At 60.8% G+C, this 23,045-nt stretch overlaps 1 protein-coding gene across 2 annotated transcripts in view; it reads right to left on the minus strand.

Annotated features, from left to right (window-relative positions):
- DOCK1 (dedicator of cytokinesis 1) overlaps positions 1-23,045 on the minus strand; it is a 204,427-nt gene that overhangs the window by 36,165 nt on the left and 145,217 nt on the right. For both annotated transcript variants that reach the window (XM_036439319.2, XM_036439318.2), the window contains exons 28-32: positions 20,173-20,274; positions 17,488-17,582; positions 2,697-2,775; positions 2,047-2,147; positions 846-904 (exon numbers count right to left, since the gene is read on the minus strand). In XM_036439319.2, the coding sequence (XP_036295212.1) occupies positions 846-904; positions 2,047-2,147; positions 2,697-2,775; positions 17,488-17,582; positions 20,173-20,274 (436 nt within the window). The remainder of the gene's footprint in view (positions 1-845; positions 905-2,046; positions 2,148-2,696; positions 2,776-17,487; positions 17,583-20,172; positions 20,275-23,045) is intronic.

A 23,045-nucleotide genomic window follows, 5' to 3' on the forward strand; every position in this document is an offset into this window, starting at 1 on the left:
CATAAGCCGAAACCGGGTTGGCTCAGTGGGTGGAGCGTTGATCTGCGGACTGAAGGGTCCCAGGTTCGATTCTGGTCAGGGGCATGTACCTTGGTTGCAGGCACATCCCCGGTGGGGGGTGTGCAGGAGGCAGCTGATCGATGTTTCTCTCTCATCGATGTTTCTAACTCTCCATCCCCCTCCCTTCCTCTCTATAAATAATCAATAAAATATATTTAAAAAAATAAATAAAATACATAAAAGAACACCAAGAAAACATACTCTCCACAACCAATAAGCCAAGGAAATGAGAAAACATCAGAGACAAAGACACCGTGAACACAACATAGCCCAACATACGTGAGGCGGCCAAAGCAGTACCATGAGGGATGTGAACAGGGATGCCCGCCCACATCGGTTCCTGACCTAACACGCATGACCCCACGGCTCTGCTGGCACCGGCGTGTATAGCTCCCACCACCGGGGCAGGAGCCTGAAACAGGGGTGGGGTTTTGAGTGGGGACCAGCCCCTTGTGAAGGCGGAATCGATGGCGGGGAATCCAACAGGATGGCACTGGCACAGCGATGCGCTCCGTGGCCGAAGCCTGAGGAAGGGAGGGGCGTCCGCGATGCCCAGGGCTGCGCGTGGGCGCCTGACGCGGGAGTGCTCTCCCGACGCTCCTGTTTGCCCCGCCCCCGGACTCCTCCTTCGCTGGGTCTCCAGGCTCCGGCTTCCTGAGGAAAGTTCTGGCAAAGGACAGCCGTGCTTCTCCACGGGGCAGAGCGTGGACACGTGTGGATGCCCCGACGCTGACTCCACGAACGGGAGACAGTCCCCCCGAGGGCCCGAGCCCGCGGCCACTCACCGAGGTTGTACCACATGTCCCTGATCTCGAAGCCGATCTGCCGCCTCATGTCTCCGTACCTGAGGGGGGGAACGGTAAGAGCGGGAATCAGCCTGCAGGGCTGGGCGCCTCCCCTCGGGTGTGAAAACCAGACCCGGCTATTCTTAAGTGCCGCGTCTCCATCACCGCATCGCACAGAGAAGAAGGCGTGCCTTCCTTTGGCACCAGAGGGGATGGGAGGAGGGGGAAGGAGCTGGCACCACACTTACTCATCACCACACACACACACAGACACCTCTCCCCCGACTCCCAGGACTTGGGGGAGGTGGAGAGCAATGAGAGAATGGCCCTGTCCTCCTCCTCCAGGGGCAGGTGAGAGAGCCCAGCTCCTTGGCCGGCGGGAGGGGGGGGGGGTTTGAGAGGGGGGCACTGTTTTCCGTGCCTGGCGTTAGCATCAGGCCCTGCAGACCCCGTGACCGCCCACACCCCGCCCACAGCACGCTCAGGCGCCCAGAGCAGTGAGCCCCGGAGTCCACACTCAGAACAGGCGGCCCCCTCCAGGGCCCCCCTTCTCTACCAAGTCCAGTGCTAGGGAGGGCGGAGCACCTCCTGCTCCCCACAGATACTCCCCCAGGTTCTTTGTTTACCAGGAAAACAAGCGCTAATGTTCCTCCCAGCGGGCGGGGAGCGGGTAGGTTTGCAGAGCAAACAGAACCGAAGCTTTGGAAGATGCGCCTTTAGGAGCTGGTGAGCAATTTACCTTTTCCCTTTACTGCCCGGGAACGGCTGATCGCGCTACACATAATAACGGGAGGAGTCAGCTCCCGCCTGGCTGTCTCCCCGTTGCCCGCCCCCTCCCGTCGGCTGCCGGGCGGGGCCTCAGAGCGGCCACTGCGTGTGGCTCCCAGGTCACCGGTCAGGCCCCCGCAGGAGGCGGCCTCGGCGCCCGACACCCCTGCCCGTCACGTGCGGGCCGGTCCCGGAGGGAGAATCTGAACGTGGCGCCTCCGCCCCTCCCTGGAGGGACCGCTGGTCCCCCGAGGCCATGGACCTCCAGCCCAGCACTGCCTGCCCCGGCCGGCCGCTGTGCTGTTCCCGGGCGCAGGCCTCCGGAGGCGCAGGGCCTGGCGGAAGGCGAGCTTCGGGGAGGCCACGAAGCCTCTCCCCGCGGGAGTGGCGTGGGGGTGGCGAGGCCGGGGACCAGCCCGCCCGGCGGACTCACTTGTTGAGGATCTTGGCTCTCTTGGCGCTTGAGAAGTTCTCCAGCTGCAGGGACTCCTGCGTGAGGAAGGCGACTGCCAGGTGGAAGTAGTTGTTCCAGAGCTGCGGCCAGCGGGGACAGAGGTGAGCGGCTCCGCAGCACGGACCACGCCAGCCACACGGGCCACGCGGGCCACGCCGGCATCCGTCTGCCCAGCCCGTGGGGACGGTTCAGACCAGGCGCGCCCTCCCCGGCTGCCAGCGGCTGCCCAGGGGGTGGCTCCGGCCCATGGCACGTGCTCCAGTGCCAGCTCTTCCGCGTGAGTGGGGGAGTCTCCCTCCTCTCCGCGCCTGGGTGCCTCCTGAGCTCAGGGTGCAAAGCCACAGGGTCTGAGAACACCCTGGCCACGCTCCCCCAGACCCAACGGCCTCCCTGTTGAGTCCCCAGGAGTCTCGATCCAACACTTCCTCTGTGCCACAGCCCCGTCCCCTTCTCTGTTACACGGAGCGAATCCCCAGAAGGCACCGCCATCAATCATCGTGACCGCCATCCCCACACCTCGAGGGAGGCCAATTTGTGTGGATCAGAGAGAAAAGATGGCGCTCAGAGGAGCAATTTGTCTTAACACAACTTCCCCCCAAGGTCACGCCCGCCGGCCCTTCTTCGCTCACCTGCAGCTCAAAGTTGGCTTGATCCAGGAACTTCTTGTTCAGCATATCTGCATACTGATTAATGGCGCGCAGGAAGACTCTGCAAGATCAAGAGGAGATCACATAATGGCGAGGCCCCTCGGGGGGGCTGACATTTCAATTAGATCCCACCCCAATCCGGCAGGGAGGCAGCTCGCCAGGCCCTGGGGAACGTGGCGAGGTTTGGCCCGTGAAAAACTCTGACAATTACACGCAGCCTCACTCGAGAAAATCAGCACGTGTAAGACAAGAGTCAGACGGGGGTAACGGGGTCTGGAAGTGACAGATGAAAAGCATTGCTGGGAAACCCACTTTAAAAAGGTGCGAATGAAACCCTTGGCTCGGGTCACAGCTTCTACATGTGACATATCACACTGTCACAGTGCCTGCATGTCATATATTACACTTTCACAGCTTCTACATGTCATATCACACTGTCACAGCGTCTGTATGTGACATATCACACTGTCACAGCTTCTACATGTGACATATCACAGCTTCTACATGTCATATTACACTGTCACAGCTTCTACATGTGACATATCACACTGTCACACCTTCTACATGTGACACATCACACTGTCACAGTGCCTGCATGTCATATATTACACTGTCACAGCGTCTGCATGTCACATATCACACTGTCACAGCGTCTGCATGTGACATATCACACTGTCACAGCTTCTTCATGTGACATATCACAGCTTCTACATGTCATATTACACTGTCACAGCTTCTACATGTGACACATCACATTGTCACACCTTCTACATGTCATATCACACTGTCACAGCGTTTGCATGTGACATATCACACTGTCACAGTGCCTGCATGTCATATATCACACTGTCACAGCATCTGCATGTCACATATCACATGGGTCCTGGCTTGGCGGGCGTCATAACGTGAAGCTCTGAAAGGGCTTTACACCTGACTGGCGGGACGTCTTACTTCGGTATCATCTGTCCTGTAATTCAAATGCTGATCTTGGCCACTGTTTACTTTTGTTTCAGTAAAAAAGTTTTAAGACCCTTAATAGCGCTGAAAGTGCTTTAACAGACCTGTCGAGGAATACTGATTTACTGACGGCGGACTGCTTTAAGCACCCAGAGTAAATATCCCTCTCTCCCACGCCCTCACGTTGGTTTTATGATGAAATGTGCAATCTGAACTCTCGAAAATCACTGAACCAAGCCCTTCACCAGCTTGTTCGTGTAGGTTTTCTTTCTTTATCTATTTTTTTAAAATATGTTTTTATTGATTTTCAGAGAGAGGAAGGGTGAGGGAGAGAGAGAGAGAATGATGAAGAGAATCATCGACCGGCTGCCTCCTTGCAGGCCCCCCCCTGGGGATCCAGCCAGAACCCTGGGCGTGCAGCCTGACCGGGAATCAAACCCTGAGCTCTGTGCTCCTGGCTCAGTGCTCAACCACGGGCCATACGGGCCCGGCTGGGTTTGTTTATGACTCTGAAGTGTTGGTGGTCAGGAAGCTTTCCCCAGACACACCTTCCTACAGGACCCCTCTCACCCGCAGCCGGATGCAGGAGGAATGAGCCTGAGGGCACAGGACCCCTACACATGGCCGCTCAGAAGGGCGCCAGCGCGTCCGGTTCTCCTTACACAACCGCTCTCCATCTGCCCTGGCCCCAGCCTTCTGGAAAGGCTCAAAATAGACCGTGTTTGTACGCTCACTCACATCTGCCTGCTCTCCCTGCAGGCTCTCCGCCTCTCCTTTCCTAAGTGACCCCTTCATTCCTCTCCGGCTCTTCCCACCGCGTGTCCCCACTCCAGAGGGGCGGTGGGATGGAAGCGTGAGAGCCCCAAAGCCAGGCTCCGGGACTGCCGCCAGGAGGGCTGCTGGGAGGAAGGGAGAGAGAGCCGGCAGGAGCCGGGAGCACGCCCCATGCAGAAGGCGCTGCCCGATCACTCAGGGAGGAGCCCAGAGGTGGGTCCGTGGCAGAGGACTGACCAGGGGCCACTGAGGAGCTGATGGAAGATGAGGAAGATCCAGGACGAAGGGGCCCTGACCTGGTGCCCCTGCCCCGCAGAGCCCAGCAGGCGGGGCAGCTGTTTGCACAGCCGGACACGCGGACGGCAGACCCCGGAGCCAGGCGAGGCCCGTCCGCTCCGAAGCCCACAGCCCCGAAACGCGATGAGAAAAGCAAAGCCACGCGGACACGTGGCCACGCCGGGCTCCGCATCCGGGGGAGGGGGGGAGGGGAGGGCCTGGCAGCCATCATCCCTGGCCACCTCCCCCCTGATTTTAGGGAGCCAGGCTTGCGTGGGCTCCGTCTAGAAAATCATGCTCACCAGCTCAGCCGTCCCCCCGCCCACGTCTCTCCAGTTCCACCCCCGCACGCGGCCAAGGGACGGGTCTCAAGGAGGGACAGTGGGTGATCTCGGGCTGAGCGGGAAGGAAGCCAGGCATGGTCGCCGATCCTGACCACCGGCCTCCTTAATGCCAGGCAACAGGTCACCCACAAACACGCGGGCGCAGGTGCTGCGGGAGGCCCGCCGGCCGCACGCCCGCACGCCCAGCTCCTTAATTGAAAACATAATCCGCGGCGGCGATTAAAATATATGGGATTCATTTCGCCTCTATTCTTCCCGGTTGTCCCACATACGCTGTCTTTATGCCGCACAATCAAACCAGTCCTCCCGCTCCGGAGACTGCCCACGCTATAATAAACCAGCGTATGGCGGCCATGGCGGTTTCCTCGCTGTCCGTTCCCTCTTGTCTCCTCTTCCCCTCCGGCATCCACGGGGAGGCGCGGTGCTGGCGGGTGGAGGGGCAGGTGGGGTGCGGGGCTGTGCGGGCACCCCGGTCCCCGGCCGGGGGCCACCCATGCCCGCCCTGCCGGAGCCGCACAGCCTCCTGGGCACGCTCTGGCCCCTTGTCCTTTTTCTCACAGCACGTATTGGACTCTGACATCATATACTCGAGTTCCAGGCCTGCGGGGTCACTGTCTGAGCCCTGCCGAGTGGAAGGCAAACGCCAGAGGACCGGGTGACATCCGTCATACTCAGCGTGCGGTCCCAGCAGGTTTGGTGGGGCGGGGCATAGACAGTGAGACCATGCGCCCCCTGGAGGCCAGCGAGGGGCGCTGCAGGCTCACGGAGGCAGGGGCGGGGCGGGAGAGGGGAATGTGGGCCAGAAGCCCTGGCGCCTGAGCCTGCAGGGTGAGCACAGTGTCAGCCCCTCTGGCCTCCCGCAGTGCTGCCCGCGGGCAGGGCCTTTGCACCTGCTGGCCCTCCCCCGGGAGGGCGGCCGCCTCCTGCCTGGACACAGCGGGCCCTCTCCTCCCATCCTCCAGCTCCCCGCCTTCCCGTCGCTCTAGGCCCTCCCACAGGCTCCGAGAACCAGGAACCTTGGCGCATGGGGCGAGGACCCCGCCTGTCGCTCTGTGCTCACCGGCCGGGTAGCTGGTGGGCGATGCCCCGTCCCCCGCCCACCCCGCGGGCTCTCAGCTCGCTGGCGGCGGGAACCCATCTGCTCCGCTTACAGGTGGCCCCTGCGTGACCCTCCGTGGGCACCTCACAGCCCGTGCACGGAGGAGGCAAGGCCCGGCGTGACCGAGGGAGTGCGGGGGGACTCATCTATCATGTTCCATTTGGCCGCTGCCGAACTTGGCCAGCCGGACCCCCGCTGTGGCCTTCTGCCACGTCCGCCTCGAGGCGGGAACGGACCGTTAATAACCGCTGAGCACGCTGTGCCCACAACCTGCCTGCTGCGCAAGAGACCCGCCTGCCCTCACGGCCACCGCCTTCCCCGCCCTGGGCCACGCAGCCACATGGCCCTCGGGCGCCGGGACAGCGCAGACTCCACAGGCGGCGTTGGCTGTGGCTGTTTAACCACCTCGAGGGTCAGGGCCAGAGCACACGCACGCCCGGCAGCCGGGAAGATTCCGTGCCAGCTCTCCAGAGCCCGCCAGCTTCCTGATCTCCGCTGGCTGCGCCCAGGAGGCCGCGCCAACCTGGCCCTGGGTTCCACTGCCCTCCGCCTCCCGGTGACCGCCAACGACCCCGGGGAGGGCGGGAGGGGGCCTGGAGGGGGTATGCAGAGGGTCACGGAGGGGATGCCATGGGGGCACACAGAGAGGGCGGGGAGGGGCACAGAGAGGGCATGGAGGAGGCACCATGGGGCACACAGAGAGGGCGGGGAGGGGCACAGAGAGGGCATGGAGGGGGCACCATGGGGGCACACAGAGAGGGCGGGGAGGGGCACAGAGAGGGCATGGAGGGGGCACCATGGGGCACACAGAGAGGGCGGGGAGGGGGCACAGAGGGGGCACCATGGGGCACGCAGAGAGGGCGGAGAGGGGCACAGAGGGGGCACCATGGGGACACACAGAGAGGGCATGGAGGGGACACACAGAGGGTGGGGAGGGGCACAGGGGGCACGGAGAGGGCACCATGGGGGCACGTGGAGAGAGGCACAGAGGGGGCAGCTGTTTCCGCTTGAGATGCCTGAGTAAGACAGCGTGTGCCTCCGCACCCGAACCACAGGCTCCTACAAAAATACACACGTAATGAGGTCACACAGCCAGGACTGAGCGGCTGGAACCCGGAGTGTGGGCTCGGGAGGCTGTCAGCAAAGTCTCAAAATAGCTTCACCGAGGCCTGTGAAAGGGGGTGGGGGTGGGGGTAACCCAGGAAAATGATGCCCGTGAACACAGCAGCACCCGCGTTCCCGATGGCGCCCGGGCGCAGGGCTTTGGGGGAGACCTCTGGGTGTGGAGGGGGGTGCTCTGTCCACGCGGACTCGCCAAGGCCTCGGGGTGAGGGTCCTTGTTCTTGGTGAGGAGGGTCATGTCCAAGTCTGTCCGACCGCCCGGGGGACAGGGGCGGGGCGGGCAGAGGGGCAGCAGCCAGGGGAACGTGGAGCCAGTGTCTTGGGCCCAAGGGCAAGTCTCTAGAAAGGATGCCTGCGCTGGTTTGCGAGCAGCAGGGATGGAGTAGAACCGGCCCTAGGAGAACAGCCTTGAACCCTGGTTCCTGGCTCCTTCCTGGCTCTGGATGGGAATCGAACCTGCGTTTCACTAAGCGCTCCGGGACACTCGTGTGCGCTGGCCGAGCACTGGGGAGCGCCCCCTGGGCCAGGAGCTGTGTCCGCACCCCCCTGAGGAGGCGTGGGGCCAGGCTGGCCCCCAGCGCAGCATCCCCCGCCGGCTGGTATCACACCCGCTCCAGCTGAGCGCGCTGCCCTGGGCTCTGGCCGTCCTGCCTCGCCCTCTCGCCCTGGGTCTGACGGGGGAGAGCGGGACATAGCTCAGCCTCCGAGTCGGGGCGGCAGGAGGCTGTGGGTGGGTGGGCTCGGCGGCTGCGGAGTTTATTTCCTCCTGCTTCACGACAGCCCGGCGTTAAATAGCCCGTCATCGCCGCCTCCCTCGCCTGCTCCGTGGCCTCTCCTGGGGCTGGGAAATCCAATACGTGGGATCTCCCTCTGGCGGCCTCCACCGCGGGGAGCAAAGCGATTTGGAGGCCGTGTTTACGGGAGCGGCGTGTGCATCCTCGGCCTCGGTTACAAATTAATTCCTCGCTTGGGCGGCACTTACAAAGCACACAGTTTAGGGAATATAAATGGGTTATCAGCCCGCCGCCGGGTGAAGCCGGAGAGGGTGCCGCTGATCGGCGCTGCGAAGGGTGGGTGCGGCGGAGCTCGGCGCTCTCCCTGCCGGCGGTCCTCCCGGCTACGCTGCCCCGAGGGGCGTGGGACCGTGTCCCCACGTCCCCGTGTGACGTGCGTCTCCCGTGCGGGGGCGGGGCCGGGGGCGTGGGGTGCCGCGGGCAACAAGCTCCCGCTCCGAGGCGACCGCAAGGTCCAGGTCTCGGTGTTAGCGACGGCCGGGCCCCTGGCAGAGCACGTGGAGCGAGGGATGCCCTGACCCGGCCCAGGAGGCGGGAAGAAACCTTCTTCGCGGTGTGAGCCGCCTCGTTGATTGAAAAACATAAACATGAAAACCAGGAAAGTCCACCTGAGGCTGGCGCCGGCGAGCCCGGGGAAGGGTGGGCGAAGCCCTGTGGGGGGGACACAGCGTGATCGGGGGACACGGTGAAGCACGCCAGGCCGAGATGACCAGGGAGGCCCTGCATCAGGGCACCTGGGCCGGGAGTGAGGAACAGGGCCCAGGGCCGGAACCGCAGGCTCACACCGCCGTCCAGGCGGAAGGCCCAGCGGGTTCCTGCATTTCCAGGAAGTCAACACGATGGGATGGAGGGACAGTGCCACCCACCCTCGGGGCCACCAGGGACAGCGCCCTGGCCCTCGGAACGTTCCCGCGGACTCCACCCCTCCCCCCCGGACCTCCTCTGGCTCAAAGGGAGTCCCTCCTGCCCAGCCCGCGTGGCTCCGTGGTTGAGCGTGGACCTATGAACCAAGAGGTCCCAGTTCAATTCCCGGTCAGGGCACAGGCTCCTTGTCTTCTCTCCCCGAGGGCATGCCTCACTTCTGTGCCCAGACTGCCATCCTGCCTTCTAACGGGCATGCCCTCAGGCCGGGACCAGCCCACGTATCAGGGTTCGAGAGGGGCACTCCCGTACAGGAGGAACCTCACAGGGCCTTTCCAGGGAGATGAGTCCCCGAGTTCGCCCGCGTCCTGCAGAGCCCGGTGCCAGGTGCCGGGGTCCAGGGCACGCCGACCACGGCAGCCACAGGCTCCGCTCTGGCCATCCGGGTGTTCCTGAGCCACGCACTGGGGCGCACGACCCTAAGATCAGCTGGGCAATGAGATACAACACGGAGCAGTGAAGGGTGAGCACCCACAAGGAAGAGCCGTTTTTAGAAAAGCAGATTCAGTGCTGTGGAGATTATGAAGGCAAGGAGCGTAAACATCCCGCAAGAGCAGGCATGCGTGAGGAACCTGGAGAGACGATCACGCGCGAAGGCCTCCCACCTCCTCGTTAAATAAGTCTCAGACGCAACTCAACGGCTGTACGTCATGAAGGTTAATCAGTAGACCAACATTCAAAAAGAAAAGGCATTAGCCCTACGTTTAGGAAAAAAGCAAAAAGGGGGAACGTATAAAAGATGCATTTATATAAAAACCGGAGGCCCGATGCCTGCAACTCATGCAGGAGCAGGCCTGCCTTCCCCCTGCTGCCCTCCCACCCCTGGGACCAGGCTCCCCTCACCAAGGGAGGCCCCACCCAGCCACCAGAGCCCTCAGATCCTTGGCCTGGGGCTCCCTCTTTGGGGCGATCATGGAGCCCCCAACTGATCGCCCCGCCAGCTGGTGGCCTGGGCCTCCATCTGCGGGATGATAGTGGGGATGGCCAGGCCCCTGACCAATCAAATCACAGCCATCTTGAATGGCCAGGCCCCTGACCAATCGAATCGCAGCCGTCTTGAATGGCCAGGCCCCTGACCAATCGAATCGCAGCAGTCTTGAATGGCCAGGCCCCTGACCAATTGAATCGCAGCCGTATTGAATGGCCAGGCCCCTGACCAATCGAATCGCAGCCATCTTGAATGGCCTGGCGCCGATGGGTGTCTGCAAGGTCGTCCGGATGGTCGTTCCACTGTTTGGCCTTCCGGTCTAATTAGCATAGGACGCTTTTATTATTACCGATTTCAGGCATATGACGTTACAGTTGGATATTTGTAGTCTGCACTGCGTGCTTTTCTTTACTGTGGTCCGGCTGGTGTTCAAGGTCACACATATCTCAGGCGTGAGGCGTTGTGATCGGCAGACGCCACCCGCACTGCGTTGTGCCCGGCCCCGCTGAAGCACGGTGGGGACATGAGACCCTCTCCCCCTCCTGGCCCAGTGGTGGGCAAACTCATCAGTCCACAGAGCCAAGTGTCAACAGGACAATTGACATTTCTTCTGAGAGCCGCATTTTTTAAACGTAAACTTCTAACACTTCTTCAAATTAGTCTCGCCCGGGCTGTGGTATGTTGTGGAAGAGCCACACTCAAGAGCCACATGTGGCTCGAGAGCCGCAGTGTGCCGACCACAGTACTACACTAAATTTTGTTTTAACCCCAGCACCTGACCCACACGTCAGTCACTGCTGAGTAAGGAGGCTAATGTGACCAAATGCTAGCCATACGCCCAGGAGCTGTCTTCTCCGCTCAGCCTGGACGTTGGCCCCCAGCCCCAGCCCCAGCCGGCCCTTCACAGCCCCGTTTTAACGAGAACCCCGCGGAATCCGCTCCAAGGGAACCGCCCCCTCAATGTCCTTTCAAGGTCCTCTGTCCCCCACTTCGATGCCTGAGCTGGGCCGGCCTTCAGCGAGCATCCCTCAGGCTGGCCTGGCTGCCTCCTGTGAGTACCGTCCGTCCACCGTCCCCTCCCCCACCCGCTCCTCGGGCACAGAGCCCTCCTGTCCTTGCTGAAGCTCCACGTAAGCCCAACCTCAGTCCCTGCACTCGCCTCGATGCGATCACGGTGGCGCGATGAAGGTCTGAGCCGTTTCTTTAAATGGTGGGCAGTGCTGCCCAGCCCGTGTGGCTCAGTGGACTGAGCTTATCTCCTGCCCCGAGAGGTCACGGCCCGATTCCCAGGCACAGCATGTGCCTGCGTTGCCGGCTTGAACCCCAGCAGGGGGTGTGCAGCAGGCAGCTGATGGCTGCCTCTCTCTCATCGACGTTTCCATCTCCCTCCCCTTCTCCTGTCCTTTCTTTCAAAAATCAGTAAAAACATTTTTTAAATTAGATTGGCTTCCAATTTCCATTTACAAAACAAACACACACCTCCAACAGCAGAGAGCCGTGCTTTGGATGTTCCTGGCAAACGTAAACACCAGAGGTAACTGTGTCCGTTTGTAAAACAGATTTGCCACCACAGGGTGCTCAGGCGCTGGAAACGCAGAGAACAAAACGGGGCAGCCTGCCTGGTGACCCAGACCCGAACGGCCACTGCTGGCTGTCCCACTGTGCGCCGTCACTGTGCAAGGTCACTGCTCTGTGCAGTCTCTGCTCTGCTGTCCCACTGTGTGCTGTCACTGTGCACGGTCTCTGCTCTGCTGTCCCACTGTGCGCTGTCACTGCACGGCCACTGCTGGCTGTCCCACTGTGCGCCGTCACTGCACGGCCACTGCTGGCTGTCCCACTGTGCGCCGTCACTGCACGGCCACTGCTGGCTGTCCCACTGTGCGCCGTCACTGCACGGCCACTGCTGGCTGTCCCACTGTGCGCCGTCACTGCACGGCCACTGCTGGCTGTCCCACTGTGTGCCGTCACTGCACGGCCACTGCTGGCTGTCCCACTGTGCGCTGTCATGACAACTCGCTCTGAAGGGCCTCTGCCCTGCGGTGCCTGACGACGCTCACGGCCTCCCGCAACTCCGAGTGGGGAGGCTGCACCTGCGGGCCACGCTCCTGCCCACTGTCCTCATCCCCGCAAAGGCTCCGAGCAGAGGAACCGGCTAGAAACCAAGCTGCCCCCCCCCCCCGTCCCCTCCACAGCGTCCTCAGAGCCCCATGTCCGCGCAGGGGCCACAGCTCCCCCACAGCGCCCCATGAGAGTGGATTCTGTGTGTGTGTGTGTGCATGTGAGTATGTGTATGTGTGTGCATGTGTGTGTGTGCATGTATATGTGTGTGCTTTGAGAGTGTGTATGTGTGTGTGTGCATGCGCGTGAGAGAGTGTGTGGGGGGGGGGGGGACGGAGGGGGGGGCACCTTTGCTGTCCTCAGTCGCCTGTCTCAGCAGCCACACCAGAGGCCAGCTGAGCGAACAGGAGCACAGATCAGGCTCAGAAGCCCCTCTGAGAGGAGGAGGGGAGGCGTCCCATCTTCTCTACCTCGACCTCAGCCCGTGGCCTCGGGTTCTAGACGGATCCAGGGCGCAGCGGGAAGGGGTGCCAAGGCTCCGCCACCAGAGGCACCTCCACGGCGCCAGCCACGTATCGCCCTGCCTCCGGCTCTTACAAACCTAAACCCGCGATTGGCACGTGGCTCAGCACACGTCCCCTCGGGCACCTGCCGAGCCCCTGACAGCTGTGTGAGCGACCTGTGAGCGAGTGGCCAGAGCAGCTTTATTGTCGACAGCCCCACAGGCCGGGCTCTCCAGTGGTTAGAGCAGTGCGCCACTTCCACACAATGGAACAGGACTCAGCAGTGGAAGAAAAAAAACCCACAAAAAACCCTTCAATACATGCAATATCTTGAATGGCTCTCAAGGAAATGAAGCTGCGAGGAAACGGCCGCCCTGGGAAGGGTGCGTATTGCTGGATTCCAGCTCCACAACAGTCCCCGCAGGACGGCGGGAGGAGCGGAGGGGAGAGGGGCAGGCCCGGGCTTCGGGAGGCACAGGAGGAGGGGGAGCCGCTGCGGTGGTAAAAGGGACCCAGAGACCGTGGTGACGCTGTGAACGTCCTGCTTCTGCTGCTGGTCATGCGACTCTACACATGTGACAAAACTGCACAGAACTAGATACACCTACACATGCACGACAAGTGCATGAAGCTAAGAAAAGCTGGGTCACACGCAACGTAGCTACGTCTGTTTCCTGTCCGTGATGCAGCATGGGGAGGTCACCACGGAGGACACCGGGGAAAAGGGGAGCGGGATCGCTCTGTATTACTTCCTATGCGGCCCGGCAATCCGTAATTAGCTCAAAATAAAAAGTTTAAGAAATGCAACTAAACATTGCTCCCCACTCGAAGCTACCTTCGTCCCCACTCTGAATGTCGCGGGAAAGCAGGGCCGGGAAGACACCAGGTCCCGCCGACCACACACGCTGCCCAGAGTGGCCCGTCACGGTGCATCGGGGAAAAGCATCGTTGTCAAACCACAGAGGGTTCTTTAATTAATGAATGGTGTTGTGATAACTAGGTCCAATTTAAATATCAATTCAGACACACAGAGCGCAGGAAGTCAAATTCCAGGTAAAACTAAGAATGTAAATATAAAATAATAACACAAACTAAAACCTGGAATTGAATATCAAACTTGCGGGTGAAGGATGGGACTCTGGAGAATGACAGAGGAAAAGGCGGAGAGATTCCGATAAGTTAGAATTTTGTATGTGAATTAACAAAAACAAACTTTTTTAAAAAAAATCACATAACCTAATGAAATAGTAAACACCACGGGGAAAATATGCTAAGAAATTTTAAATGGGTTAATATGAACCTGCATAAAATGTTAGTAAAATTCTCATAAAAAACAAAACAAAAAAGCACTAAAAGTGAATAGATCAGTAGGCCAAGGAAGTGAACAGTTTACCAAAAGAGAAATGTTTAAAAGGAAAAGGAAAATGACTGAATGCAGCAAATGGTAAAATAAATAAATAAGTAAAAATGCAAATATAAACAAAATAAGGCAACGTTTTGCCTGTGAAATGAACACAGCTCTTAACAAGATAATACCAAATTCTAGCAATGGCGCAGAAACACCCGTCAGATCCCTCCGGAAAGCAGTCTGACCATGTGTGCCAAGCCCGCTAATCCCGCTTCTGGGAACGGGTCCTCGGAGAAAATCCAAACCGGGGAGCCGCGTGCACGAAGGCCCCACCACGGCGTCTCCCACGCGCGCTACAACCGGAGCGCGCAGCACCAAGGGCGGGCCCCCGTGGTTCTGTGGCAGCCAACGAGGGAGCCGGAGACGAAAAGCTAGTGCCACGGAGGGCGTCTGTGGCAGACGGGCAGGTGAAAAAGGCAGTGGCCCGATGACAGTCGTACCAGGGCCCTAAGAAAGCGAGATTTGCGTGTGAAATGATGAATCGAGTAGAGAAACCAGGTGACTGTGCAGGGCTACACGGCCGTTCCCCACTCGATGCTCCAGGAGTTCGGGAGCAGGTTACGTGCCTCCTGGAGGCGTCTGCAGCCTCCGTGGTGAGAAGCCAGCTCCCTTCCCACGTGGGAGCTCCATCCCGCGTGCATTCGGGACAGAGAAGCTGGGAAGCTGAGGCCTCACGGAGACCACAAAGCGACGGCCATGACACCGGACAGCCTGGTTCTCTAAATGCTGGCTGCCGCCCTGGTGTCTGGGGCCAGACAAGGAGGCTCGGACCCGGGAGCTCCACCCGCCAGAGGGCTCCGGGCCTCTGCTCTGTGGTCCTAAGGACAGGAGGTGAGGAGGGCGGCGGGAGGAACAGGACCACAGCCTTCTGGAAATTTCTACACCGAAGCCGGAGGAGAGGAACCTCAGGGAGCATGGTCTGGAAGACACCCAGGCAGCACAGAGCTCACAGCCAGCAGACGGAGAAGCAGGAGGCGGCCGGGTGCCTGCAAGCAGATACTGAATGCACCCCGTTTCTCCACGGGAACGCCCCCCTCTGGGAGCCTGCGAGTGGACAGCCCCGGAGCCAGGACAGCAGCAGAACGACCATGGCCGGATGCTGGTTCTGTCCAGTGGGCCGGGCTCCCCCCCCGCCCCCCGCCACCCCTCCCAGCCTCGCCACCCCTCCAAGCCTCACCACCCCTCGCAGCCTCACCACCCCTCGCAGCCCTGGCGCCGTGGGGGGAGGGGCTGCAAGAAGGCTATTTTGAGAGACCAGAGTGCTTTCATGGCTAATAGGGTTTGTTGGAGCTTAAAAGACAAGATCCATCTAGAAACGTTCACCGCAGGATGATCGCACAGGAGTTATTTAAAGCAGCGTACCCTTTCCGGCGCCACCGGCTGGCGGCGTCTCCCGGGCCTTACGTAAGAGGCACGTGCTGCAGGCCCCAGCTCCGTCTGCACCCCCAGAGCGCGTGAACAGGGCGTGGGGTGCAGGCGGACCATCCGGGCATCGTGTCCATACGGTTACCATTGCCCCTTCCCCGAACACCTTCTCGCTAATGGGCCTGCTTCCTACGTGGGTGAGACACTAGGAAGACACCAGTTTTCCTCACCAACCAACTCCGACATCGACACCCGTGCCGACGTCTGCACCCCCGCCGTCTCCTCTCCTGGGACGATGCCCCACTGGCCGTGTTCCTGCCCTTCCCTCCTCTCCGGGCCTCCCGTGCCCCCTCGCCGCCTCCATGCTCCATGACCACTCGCCGGCTCTCTCTCCACCAGATGGCTTCCACCACGCTCCACACACACACCAACCCCCGTCTGAGTCACGCCTGCCTCCAGACACTTCCTCAGATGCGGCAGCACCGGAGCCCACAGGAGGGGCCCACGCCCGGTGTGCCGTGTCCCCTCCGTGTCCCCTCCGTGTCCCCTCCGTGTCCCCTCCGTGTCCCCTCGGGCTGGATTCCACCTCGGCCACGCCAGGGACACGGCTCTGGCCGCCATCAGCAGGGACCTCGGCGTGGCCAGAGCCTCCGGCCGCTTCTCCGCTATTTCCACGTCCTCCCCCGGCCGTTCGCTTTCCCGGCCTGTCTCCTGCTGTTGGCCACACGTGGGCTCCGTAGGGCCCCTGTCCCTGGTTAAGTCCCTGAATCTGAGAGCACCCGGGCTTCGGCCTGTGCCTCCTCCTCTGCTGCCACGCTCAGCGCCAGGGGCCTCGCTAGCGTCAGCTAAATGGCAGGAGCACCCCGGCGTGCACCTCCTCTCTCCCTGTGGCTCCGAACGCTTCTCGAATCGCTTTAGCTCGCCGTCTGCACCTCCTCCACGGGGCCGTGTCTCTGGACCGGGGTGGAGACTCATTCTCTGGGGCCCAGAGAACATTCCCACATTCCCATGGCCCTACAGAGCCCACCCCGGCCTACACAGTCTACTTTCTGAGCACTCAATGTCTCCTCTCCATTCACCTTGAGTGCGGTTTGATCCATCTTCCCGGCAGGTGACAGAAGGATGGAGAAACACTGAGCGAGGCCAAAGCACAGCTCGTGACTATCCCCCCCCCAACCCAACCCAAGGCTCCACCCTGTTAGCCATTCCACCAACCGCGTCTGGCTCACATCACACATCTAAAGACTTTCCTCGGCTGCTCCTTCTCCTTCCCTCTAGGCCAGTGGTCGGCAAACTCAGTCAACAGTCAACTCATGAGCCGCGTGTAGATTTCTTTGGAGAGATTTCTTTAAATTTTTTTAAACGTACACTTCTTCTAACGCCACGTCTTCAACACAGACTCGCCCAGGCCGTGGTATGTTGTGCAAGAGCCACACGCAAGGAAGGCCAAAGGGCACATGCGGCTGGAGACAGCAGAAGAGCGCCCCCCTGGTGGGACGGTAATGTTCACAGCCACAAACAGCACCGCACACGGCCAGCCCTCCTCGGAGCCCGGGCACGGGACCCGCAGGCAGGGGCACCGGGTGGGCACGCGGCGCCGGCGCCCAGCGGCTCCGACACGGCGGCGTGGGCGCGGCCTCTGGCGTGGCTTCTGTGTGGAACCATTGCGTTCACTGAGCTGCAAAGACCAAGCTGTCAGAGCTCGCTTTCCTCCTGCATCACCCCGCGGCGGGGTGGCACCAAATACTGCGCGTTACAACATAATCTGTAGCCGGACGGACGCGCAGCGCCGGGAACCTGACAGGCGGACACGGAGGACGAGGCTCCCCGCGGTGCACGGGAAAGGTCACGGGAGAGGGAGACGCCGGCTCGGCGGGCAGCGGCCTCCCGCGGCTCAGCCCCCGCGCCTGCCGGCTCCCGGTGCAGGCGGAGCGCCCTCAGGCGGGTTTCCTGCTGAATGCCCGAGGCCCTGACCGGCTAACGGTCCTGACGAGAACAAGGGGTCCCCTTGTCCATGACAAGGGGGCCGGGCCTGCTCAGGTCTGCTTCCTCCGGGGCCAGAGCCCGGGTGCTTTGTACCAAAGCCCTGTCTGGGCACCAGGGAACCCACAGCCTCCAGTGTTCGGTGGCAGAGGGGAGACCACGGGCACCGTGGGGAGGGCCCCCGGTGACCAGGCAGCCCCGGGCCCTGGCGCCGGGAGCGGGAAGCCGCTCGGATACTCACTTGTTCTGCATCATGTTCATGATCACCCAGTCGAACGGGTACACGTTCTTCCCAATGAGGTTCTTGAACATGATGAAGGTCTCCATCAGGAAGTCCTGGAGGAAGAGGGACAAACTGAGACAGCGCCGGGGCGGGGGTGAGGCCGGCCCTGCCCTACCGTGCCCGCCCCGCTGCACCCCTGAGTCATCCCAGGATGAATGACTGTGTCCTCGAAGCTGAACGAAAACTTCCTAAAAAGTAACGCAGATGTATTTCCCGGGCGCCGCAAACTATTTCTATCTCCGTTTGCTCAGCACCTCATAACTTTTCCAAAACCATGGCTGGAAACAGCCCACAGGCGTGTCTTCCTGACTTCCCAAGGATTACAGGTCTGTGGTAATCACTTTCTGCTCAGAGAAAAGCATGTTTACACACATAACATGAAGGTTATTTATAGTTCTTTACAGTGCCTAGCCGGTGTGCTCAGTGTTGACCTATGAACCAGGAGGTCACGGCTCCATTCCCGGTCAAGGGCACGTGCCCAGGGTTTTGGGCTTGATCACCAGTAGGGAGCATGCAGGAGGCAGCCAATCAACGATTCTCTTCTCTCCCTCCCTCTCCCTTCCTCTCTGAAATCAATAAAAACGTATTTAAAAAGAAAAACCCAGGGAGCAACTATGATCACCCTTTTGCCAAGAGGCCGCCAGCGGAGGAGAGCTTGGGGTCCTGGGCGTGGTCGGCCCACGGTCCCCATAACCCAGCTCACAATGCTCTGGCCACAGCCCTCCCAGCAGGGGTGTTCCGCGTGCCTCCCGCACACAGCCAGCGGCTCCGCTCCCCGGTTTCAATATTGAAATCCATATTTCACTCCTTAAGTTCCCCACTTCGTCAAGAGTTCCACATGTTAATGACCAGTTTGCAGATTCCGCCGGCGGAGTGCGGTAATTTCGCCGCGTCTCCATTTGCATGAAATTGCCCGCTCTCTTGCTGATCGCTCCTCCAAGCCTAATAACGGAGACGCAGGGTCTGGTTTTTATTATTCTGGAGGCGACGCCTCTCCCCACCGCCTCCCGCCGCCCTCCCGGGAGAGCGCCCCCCTCCTCAGGGGTCGGCTGCTCCCCGCGCTGTGCTGAGCACGCGGGGCGCTGTGCATTGTGGGCCGCGGGTCTGTGGGCGTCCGTGTCCTCGGCATCACTCACAGCCGTGGCCGCGGCCCCGCCGGGGCATCTGCCTCGCAGGGGGCCTGGCTGCACAGACGATGACGCTGGCATTTCCAAGGCGACAAGGGGGATGGAGGGCGGACAGGAGGTGTCAGTGACCCCTCCCTCCAGGCCGGTCCAGGCCGAGGCGATTCCTGCGTTGCTCATGGAGAGGGTCTGGCTGCCTCGGCCCGCCCTTCCCGCCAAGGCGCTCAAGGGCCAGGGTCCGAGAGTGAACTCGTGAGGGTCCTGCGGCCCAGACCCCTCGCCCAGGGGCGGGGGCCAGGGGCGGGGGGTCTTCCTTAGGCTTCACGGACACCCGGGGTTTCCGGGGGGGGCCCACACCCCAAGGGGGTGACTTGATGTTTAGGGGGGCAATCTGAGAGCGAGTTATTCACAGTGAGCTCCGCGCGCTTCCTGGGCTCTGTAAACACACATTGTGACGTTTACGCGTCTCTGTACTCTGGTGGATGCTTTGAAGCTTTACTTCCTATTTTTCATGTCACTTCATGTTATTTTTTAAACAGTTTCTGAGTGATTTCCTCCTCAGGACTCCCACTGTCCTCTCCTTCTTTTATTTTCCTCTCTCATGGAAGCCGTGCTCTTTGGGAGCTCGTGTGGACCAGGCTCACGGCCCATCAGGCTTCCTCCTGGTGAACAGTGTCCGCTTTTGGGAGAATAGAATTGTACGTCACAGGGGGCGGGAGGGGGGCATCGGGATGTTAGAGATGCTGGGGGGGGGGGGTGCGGGGCCAGGACAGGCTGGGACCAAGGCCCACACGGATGCTCCCGAGGAACAAACACAGGGACAGACCTCAGGCCGCGGCTCCCGCTCCGCTCCGCTGCCCTCACAGCGTGGGGGGCTGTTCTGCACTGACTCCAGGCTCCCAGCGGGAGGCCACTGCAGAGGTTTCCCAGCCAGACAGTCCCCTGGCTGACCTTCTCACCATGGCCACTCCCAGGAGCACTCTCACCCCCCACTTCCCGGTGAGAGGCGTCACCCTGGACCACCCAGGACACCTGCGTGAGGGCCTGGGTGTCAGGGAGCACCTGCCCTGAGGCCCTGGGATGCCGGTCTTAGGGAGGGTGCCCCTAATCGTTCACTTCCGCCCCGTGGCGCGCCCCCCGTCTGGCTGCAGGAGGGTGCTACTGAGCCATGCTGGGGCCCATGGGCACAGCTGGTGGATCAGGCAGAGAAGGGAAGCCGCAGGGCTCCCTGGCTCCTGCTGCTGCAGGTCCATCAGCGGGCGAGCGGGGTGACGCCTCCTGGGCAGCACCCCAGCCTTCAAGGATCCCGAGGCTTGTGAGGGGCCGCCCCGCCCCCAGCGAGCAGCAGGTGTGCGAGTCCGGACCTCATCCTGGGCACACGGCTCAGGCGGTCCCTCCCCGGAGGCTCCCATCGGCGCGGGCCACCCCCGTGCAAAGTCACCCTTACAACGACGACACCAGTGTCTTCCCAGACCGCTGGCCCCTGACAGGGGGTGGACAGGGTCACAGCGACACTCACCACCACGTCCGTCCTCATCTTCCCGAAGGTCGTGATCAAGTGGGCGTAATGGTAATCCTCCATCTGCCGTAAGATCGCCGTCATGCACGCCACGAAGTTCCCCTGCAGAGGAAGCGGAGACACAGTGAGACGGGGCAGGGGGGGGGGAGCGGGGAGAACCACACCGGGGGAGAGCGGGCATCACCCAGGAGTCTGGGCTGGAACCGGCAGCGGGAAGCCCCACTCCCGCCACCGCTGGCCGGCCCCCAGCAGGCACTGGACACTCCATCGCACCATCCTTCCCCTTTTCCTTTTCTCTCCTTCCCCCTTCTCTCCGCCGCCGCTCTGTATCAGTGCTTCCTGGCCAGGGCGGTCCGGGCTGGAGAACAAGCGTTACGTGTGCTCGTAGGGAACACGCAGGGGCTCCAGGCAGGACTGAAACCTCCACCTCCTCTGCCCTGTGCTCCGTCACCTCTGCCCTGACCGCAATGTGTGTGTGAGCCCTGACCTGGGGCTGGGGCACCCAGAGGCCCCTCCGCCTCCAAATCCTGCCTGCACCCGGGAGGCAGTCCCCCGCTCACAATGAGCTCTCCTCCAGAGCTGTGAGAGGTGATGTGAAAGGGAGTTCTCAGGGCGGACGGGACTGGAGGAGAGGGAAAGGAGGAGGAAAAGGAAACCGACAGACAAAACCAAGACCCGGAGAAGTCAAGGGCAGAAGCAGTCAGCAGATGGAGGCAGCCACCAAGTCGTAAGCTGTGAGTATGCACATGTATGTGTGCAGGTCTGTGCAGGTGCGTGTGTGCACGCAGGTCCGTGCATGTGCGTGCAGGAACGTGCATGTTTGTGTGTACAGGGTTGTGGATGTGAGTGTGTGTGCAGGTGTGTCCAGGTGCATGTTTATAGCTTTATCCATGTGAATGTTTGTTGTACAGGTCTGAGTGCATGCATGTTTGTGTGTGCGTGTCTGTGCCCATGCATTTGCATGTTTGCGTGTGCTTGTGTGTGCAGGCCTGTGCATACGTGCATTTGAATGTATGCACTGAAGGGGGTTTATGTGGCAGGAGGGCAGGTGGCTAAGTGGCCCTGTTGCCATTGAGTACAATGTATCACACGTCTGGGGTTCATGGCCAACAACATCTTAAAAGCCTCCCTTCACTTCAATATTTCATCCTAAATTATTGACATTTTAAGAAACACGGGACATGCATTTTCTCCCATTAAACCAGTGCAAGGGCGGTGAAATTATACGATGAGAAATACTTTCCGACATGCCCTAATTTCGCCTTATTAAATGAGCTCCCAAATTGCATTCTTTTACGAACTCCACTTTTACAAGCAGTATATCTGAATGCCTAAATGCCTCCTGCATTAATTTGAAATTCACTCTCTGCAGTGAAATGTTAAGGTCCGATACTGTTCCAATTCATTCTCCATCTGCAGCATCCATCCATGCTTCCCAACGAGCCCTCCTTGGCGCATTCCGTAAATTGAACAAATACAGTAATGACACGATGGTGTCTTCCGTGCGCCCAGAAATGTAAATTCTTTGCGAACAATAATAATTGAGGTTTAGATGCCGAGTTGGGGTTCAGAAAAAGAGCTAAATAACGTGTGTTTTCCACTGGAGGGATGAGTGCTGACATGGCAAGATGCCTATTGATGAACAGAAACTTTATTTCATCCTCACAGGAGGGTAGGGTTTAATGATTTTTAGAGAGAGAGGAAGGGGGAGGGAGAGAGAGAGAGAGAGAGAGAGAGAAACACTGATTGGTTTCCTTTCATATGTGCCCGGGCTGGGGCAGAAACCACAGCCCCGGTTTGCGCCCTGACCAGGAACTGGACCTGCCGCTGCTGAGGTGTGGCTGATGCCCTGGCCACCTGAGCCCCCAGCCAGGGCTACAGACTTTAAGATACACAAACACTTGGCCTCCCGTCGAGTGCAGGAGAAGCCGCCTTTGCAACTCCTCAGGCTAGAAGGTGCCATTTGGGGTCATGGTCTTCACAACCTCAGGTGCTGATCAAGTACAACGAGGCCGGCGGAACCACAGCCCCCAACCCAGTCTCTGCGGCCCCTCTGCAGGCCTCTGAGCGGCTCCCTCCGAGTGACGGCCACAGGGCATCGCTCAGCAGCTCAGCTCCACCTCCCCTCACCCGGAGGCACGTGGCGTCCTGAGAGCTCCGAGGCCTCCGCGGACGCCCCCTCCTCCCCGCGCCCCCCAGGCAGGGCCCGCTGTCCCCCCGGCAGGCGGAGAACGCGGGCGCAGGGAGAGGAAAGGTAAGGCCGCCACAGGTCATGCCCAGCTCTGGCGCTGATGGAGGGAGGCGGCCATGACCCGGGCTCCGCCCAGAGACAGCTGTTCCAGAGCGAGCAGAGGCCTGTGCCGGCCACGGTCCCCTCGCGTGGACTCGCGTTCCTTTTCATGTCCAACAACGGCGACACCCCCCCCGGAATCACCGGGATCACACGCTAGCATGTCTGGCCGGAGGCCATACACCAAGCGCTGACCTTGAAATGCCAAGCTCAGAGGAGAAGAGCCAGACCTCAGCCGGCCTTGAGGATGCTGAGGGCATGGGCCCTGCCACTGCGGGACTGGGGCCGGGGCCGCTCTCCCCCGAGGGGCAGGCGGCATGGGATGCAGAGAGACCCCGCCTGGCCCGGCGGGGAACGGCCGGGGGCAGGAATGGAATGACACACGGACCATGATGGAGCCCTTCCAGAGAGCGAGGCCGGGCGTGCGAACCGGCCAGGCGTGCGAACCGGCCAGGCGGGAGTCTGCAGGGAGGATGAGAACGTCAGCGAGGAGGCAACTCAGGGCCTGAGCCAGGGTGGGGACCCACTAACGGAGCCCGGGAGACGGGTCACTGTGGTCAGAGGTCAACAGGCCAGCTGGGCA

Source organism: Pipistrellus kuhlii, unplaced genomic scaffold, assembly GCF_014108245.1.
Source record: "Pipistrellus kuhlii isolate mPipKuh1 unplaced genomic scaffold, mPipKuh1.p scaffold_m20_p_15, whole genome shotgun sequence".
Taxonomy (NCBI): domain Eukaryota; kingdom Metazoa; phylum Chordata; class Mammalia; order Chiroptera; family Vespertilionidae; genus Pipistrellus; species Pipistrellus kuhlii.